Below are 5,333 nucleotides of genomic sequence, written 5' to 3'. Positions count from 1 at the left end.
AAAAAAGACATAAAGAAACTCACAACTCGATTTCGACTATGTGAACATGCCATGCAAAATGTCATGTGCTTCCTGTGACAAATAAGACCATCCAAGGGAGCAACAGGTGAAGCAGAGTAGATTAGCTACAGATAATGTCAACACATCACACAAAAGAAAATTTGGAGTGAAGTGATTATTACCCAGTTTGGATTGGCTACATTGTAGACGGCCTTAGACATACAAGTGTGACGGCAACAACGCAGACACATCAGGAACCGAGTAGATGTGAGACAAATTTAAATGGTTACGGATGGGGCAACACCTAGAGGAGCAAAAACAACACGTTGTTTCTGTTCGGACACTTTCCGGTAGCGGAGAAACAAATCTTGTGTTCCAAATGCTGCTGGGCTCTTGGGTTCCCCGAGAGAATGACACGGGTTAAATCAATGCTCATTTGTATAGCTGCTTCAGTCTTCTTGCAGCTTCAATGATGGTCTCTCTGTGGCCAAATGCGCTAACCCTCACAAAGCCCTCGCCGCTAGGCCCAAATCCAATGCCAGGAGTAGTAACCACATGTGCCTTCTCAAGGATCTCGGCAAAGACATCCCAAGAGTTACGGCCGGGAAAGTGCACCCACACATAGGGAGCATTCTTGGCACCATAGACGTTGAACCCGAGGGATGTAAATGTGTCAAGAATGATTTTAGTATTCTCTTTGTAGAATCCGACAACATCTTGCATAGCCTGCATGGAATTTGGAATGAGAAGAAGCAGTGTGGAAGAACCGATGTAAAGATTTCAAAGCACGGAAACCCTACCTCTAGACCCTCTGGAGAGAGGCAGCCTAAACCGCCAGCTTGAGAAATGGTTGATGCACCATTGAAGGAAGTGCAGACTATACGGTTGAAATCTTTAGCAACTGAATGCCCATCAGAGAAAAGGAGCTCCTTAGGGACCACAGTCCAACCCAGCCGGACGCCAGTGAATCCAGCGTATTTAGAGAAAGATGTTGTCTCCATGGCAACCTACACATTACCAAACCATAATTATGCAGGTCTAGTTTGTCATATTGGATGAAAATAATTTGTTAATGCTCAGAACACTGGCACCAAACGTTTTGTGGAAACTCTTTAGAAATTTCAAAGGATGGCATGAAGAAGTTAAATCTTGAAAAATACGGCCCACCTCTTTTGCTCCAGGAATTTCAAAGATGGATTTCGGGCTGTCATCTGATATGTACATGGCATAAGCACAATCATAGAATATTATGGAACCGTTGTCCTTCGCAAATTTGACTAATTGTGTTAGCTGGTCCCTAGATGCAGCAGTACCAGTAGGATTGTTGGGTGAACAAAAGAATATGATGTCCGTCCGTGGGACACTTGAAAGATCAGGGAAAAATCCATTTTCAGGACTGCATGTCATGTATTCAATATTTCCATACTTCTGAACATCCTGCTGATATAAGTCAGTTTGACCCATGATAACACTTGAATCAACATATACCTGTTGAAATGGAAGTATCATAGTATTAATTTCGGTACAACAGTAGAAAAAAGTAATAGTTTACCATAATAACAAGATGATGACAAAGACATCAAGGGCGTGTTTGGTTGCCCGCATCGAGCCCAACCAGGCTCGCGCGGGAAAGGATAGGCCTGTTTGGTTGCCCGGTTTTCCTGTTGGGCCTGCATCGCACGCTCCTCAAAGCAGCCCAGAGCCTGGCTCACCGGAAACGCTCGGATCGAAGTTTCTTGAGTGCGGCGCGAGGTCGCACGGGCGGGAGCGAGGCGAGGGCGAGGGGGGGTGGCGGGAGATGGAAATCTGCCGCGCCGTCCCGGTGCCAAATTAGCCTCACCCCCCTTTCACTCGCTCACCCATAGCCACTGCCCCCTTCCTTCCCTACTGCCTCACCACCGGCGGCGGCTGCGATTTCAGATCTGAGCTATAGGCCACGGCGGCGGAAGAGGCGGCGGCGTTTGCGGCGGATCTGGTGCTGCCCTTGCTGTTGGCCACCGTCTGGTCGACCTACTCCGTGCCATGGATCCCCCTACGCCATCCTCGTCTCCGATGCCGATAAGTAGCAGCCCTCCCCCCTTTGTTAGCTCAGTGGTTAGGCCATTAAGCTAGGTGTAGGATCGATTTCCCACTGAACGAACCGTCGATGTCGACTAGGTTATGGACGCACGGATGAGTCTGATAATCCAGGCAGCAACACTAATTAGTGTGATTCAGGCATGGGTCATGTTCATGCACCAGAGAGTTGTTTGTCGTGCTGGGAGACCTTTGATCCGCTATGGTCCATTGTTTCCCCGGGAACAGGAGAGGATCCAAAATCTGAACTACATCTACAACTGCAATGACGTCGAGGCTCTGTGGATGCTTAGAATGAAAAGAGCACCATTTGCCAGGCTTGTCGAGACCTTCAGGAGCAGGGGGCTGTTACAAGATAGCATCAACACCAGTGTCGAAGAGCAAGTGGCCATGTTCCTCCATATTGTTGGCCATAATCAGAGGTTCCGGGTCATTCACAACACGTTCAGGAGATCAATGGAGGCCATCTCTAGGTACTTCAAGCAGGTGCTTTATGTTGTTAGGGAGCTTAGAGGAGAGATGATCAGGAAACCATCTGGCTAGACTCCACCCAAGATTCGCGAAAGCCCAAGATGGTATCCATACTTAAGGTGAGCATTGACAATATACACTTTTTCATGGTCTGATATGCTTGTATTGTTCAAGTTGAGCACTAACACAGGCTTGTGATGCCATTTTCAGGATTGCATTGGGGCAATAGATGGTACTCATGTCACTGCCAGAGTTCCTAGGTCACAGTCAGCAGCATACTGGGGGAGGAAGCACTACACAAGCCAGAATGTGCTTGCTGCTGTTGACTTTGATCTGAAGTTCACATATGTGCTGGCTGGCTGGGAGGGGTCAGTGCATGATGCTAACATTCTCACTGACAGCATGAGTCGACCTGATGGGATCAACATCCCCGACGGCAAGTTCTACCTTGGAGATGCTGGCTATGCATGTCGGTCGGGTATTCTTCCACCCTTTAGGAAAACAAGGTACCATCTCAACGAGTTCTCTGGTAGGAACTATCCTAGGACTGCACAGGAGCTATTTAATCTCAGACACTCCAGCTTTAGAGTAACTGTTGAGAGGGCATTTGGAGCTCTGAAGAATAGGTTTAAGATCCTGGATCAGAAGCCATTCCACCCATACTCCACTCAGGTTAAGCTAGTTCTTGCTTGTTGCATTCCGCATAACTGGATCCTCCATTGGGGCTTTGAAGAACACGTGCCTGAGGAGGAAGATGTCGAGCCTGACGATGTTGTTAGCTCCGGCCATGGTGTGGAGGCATTTGACAATGGCGCTTGGAAGAACAAAAGGTTGGAGTGGGCAGAGGCGATGTGGCTTAACAGAGGTCAGTGCAGGATTTGAAGAAGATGGAAGAAGAACAAGAAGCAGCAGAAGCAGTAGTTGAAGCAGAAGCAAAAGTAGAAGAAGAGGAGAGGAAGAGAAAGATCTGGTAGCACCGATGAACTAGCCCCTATTTAGCCAGTGGCTCTTAATAATTTGAACTGTCATTTGATAGTAGTTAGGATGAACTCTCATTTGTTTAAGTAGATGGCGCTACATGTTCAGATTCTGTGTGGTAAGCTCACCACTAGTTAGAAGTGGTGACAACACCTTATGCAGGTTGCAACCAAACACCATGTCATATGTGCGCCTAATGCAATGTGGCAACCAAACGCCAGGTCGAAATGGTTGTCTCATGCAACTAGGGGCATGCAGGCAACCAAACTATGTGCAACTGGAGTTTTTTGGCCTGCATCCCCTCAAACCGGCTCAATAGAGCCAGGCTCGCCGGGCCAGGCTGAGTCGGCAATGTAACCAAACACGCCCCAAGTAAATCACCACAAACATCACTTGTGTTTGAGAATAAAAAATATTTAAGGGAAAAACAACTGAAGTTGCACATCAATTGCAGAATTTATTACGGGATATGAAGGATCTTGAACTGCAATCTTCACATTAGATCCAAATAGAATCTGAAATTTTGGAGCACAAAAATTATCAATGACAATGTACGTGATAAATAAAGTGAAGAAAAAGGTGTAACAGCTCCCGGGTGCCCCTACACCCTCATGAACAGTAAATTCATAAAAAATTGAAACAAAATAAAAAAATCTGAAACTTTCAGGGATCAAAGATTTATGTTCTTACAAAGTTTCAGTACGAAATAACCTTCGTCGAGCCCTCACAAAAAAAACAAAATCACTGCTAAAAAATGTACATAAACTTTGAACAGTGGTTTTGTTATTTTAGGTGAGGGCTCCTCGAATGTTATTTTTAGCTAAAACTTTGCAAGATCATCAAAACTTTGATCAAGTTTGATTTCCCAAAGTTTCAGATTTCTTTTAAATTTACTGTTCATAGAGGGTTTAGGGGCACCCGGGTGCTGAAAATCCTGTCTCGTAAAGTAAAGGGGGGGAAGAGGCATTCTGAACCTGTAGACGAGAAATGTCACATTTAGCACCATCAGAGACAAATATATCGGTTTCTTCAATGCCAAGATCCGAATAGTAGGTTGCAGCAATTGCTGCCCTTAGTTTCTGTATAAAACAACTAATGCACCATTTTTTAGTAATGGAAATAATATTTTAGGATAGAGTGTGTCAAAAAAGAAAGAACCAAACATATCATTGAAAAGATATCTTCAAACTTGCTGTAGAAATCAAAAGTCACACAAGTATTTGGATGGTCCAGTAAAAGAAAAGTTTAAGTCCATCATGAGATTGTGGATCTCTCGGGACGGAAAGCCTAAAGCATCAAGAAACAGAACTAAATGACCAGACCTTCAGATGCCAGTAGATGTTACTAAACCTACATGGATTAGCATAGCGCCTGTCCTAGTTGAATATGTTACCAGCATGACTACCTTTCATAAGAATATGTTACCAAGATATTATTAAATTGTGATGTCATGAAAATATTTTTTCTGACCAATCTAATGATACTATGTTTACATAAACAATCTAAATAATTTAAGTAACATATATTCCAAGTCAAAGTTAGATAAGTTTGATTGCATGCTACCTACGAAGTCATCCATTTAAGATAGCGGTGAGAGGCAATATTACCTTTTCACCTTGTTCAGCTCCATAACCACTGTAGCCATCAATTGTGGATAAAGCATGTGCTCTCTGTTTTTATATGTAGACCCGTCAAAGAACAATAATGAATCGCAAAAAATAAATTATGCAACAGAATGAACATATGGACTTTCTTAGTCCACTCCTACAAATATGTGTACTGTGTTGAATATTTAAGTGCCTTTTACA

The 5,333-nt window shown here is 44.2% G+C and overlaps 1 protein-coding gene across 2 annotated transcripts in view; it reads right to left on the bottom strand.

Moving 5' to 3' along the window:
* Positions 1-137: 137 nt before the first annotated feature.
* Positions 138-5,333, bottom strand: part of LOC119328000 (probable LL-diaminopimelate aminotransferase, chloroplastic) — a 6,992-nt gene continuing 1,796 nt past the window's right edge. For both annotated transcript variants that reach the window (XM_037601045.1, XM_037601046.1), the window contains exons 6-11: positions 5,133-5,195; positions 4,500-4,604; positions 3,990-4,040; positions 1,168-1,488; positions 801-1,007; positions 138-726 (exon numbers count right to left, since the gene is read on the bottom strand). In XM_037601045.1, coding sequence (XP_037456942.1) covers positions 433-726; positions 801-1,007; positions 1,168-1,488; positions 3,990-4,040; positions 4,500-4,604; positions 5,133-5,195 — 1,041 coding nt within the window. In that variant the 3' untranslated portion in view covers positions 138-432. The remainder of the gene's footprint in view (positions 727-800; positions 1,008-1,167; positions 1,489-3,989; positions 4,041-4,499; positions 4,605-5,132; positions 5,196-5,333) is intronic.

The sequence above is a fragment of the Triticum dicoccoides genome, chromosome 7A, assembly GCF_002162155.2.
Source record: "Triticum dicoccoides isolate Atlit2015 ecotype Zavitan chromosome 7A, WEW_v2.0, whole genome shotgun sequence".
NCBI lineage: Eukaryota > Viridiplantae > Streptophyta > Magnoliopsida > Poales > Poaceae > Triticum > Triticum dicoccoides.
This window is presented reverse-complemented; position numbering and strand designations above follow the sequence as displayed.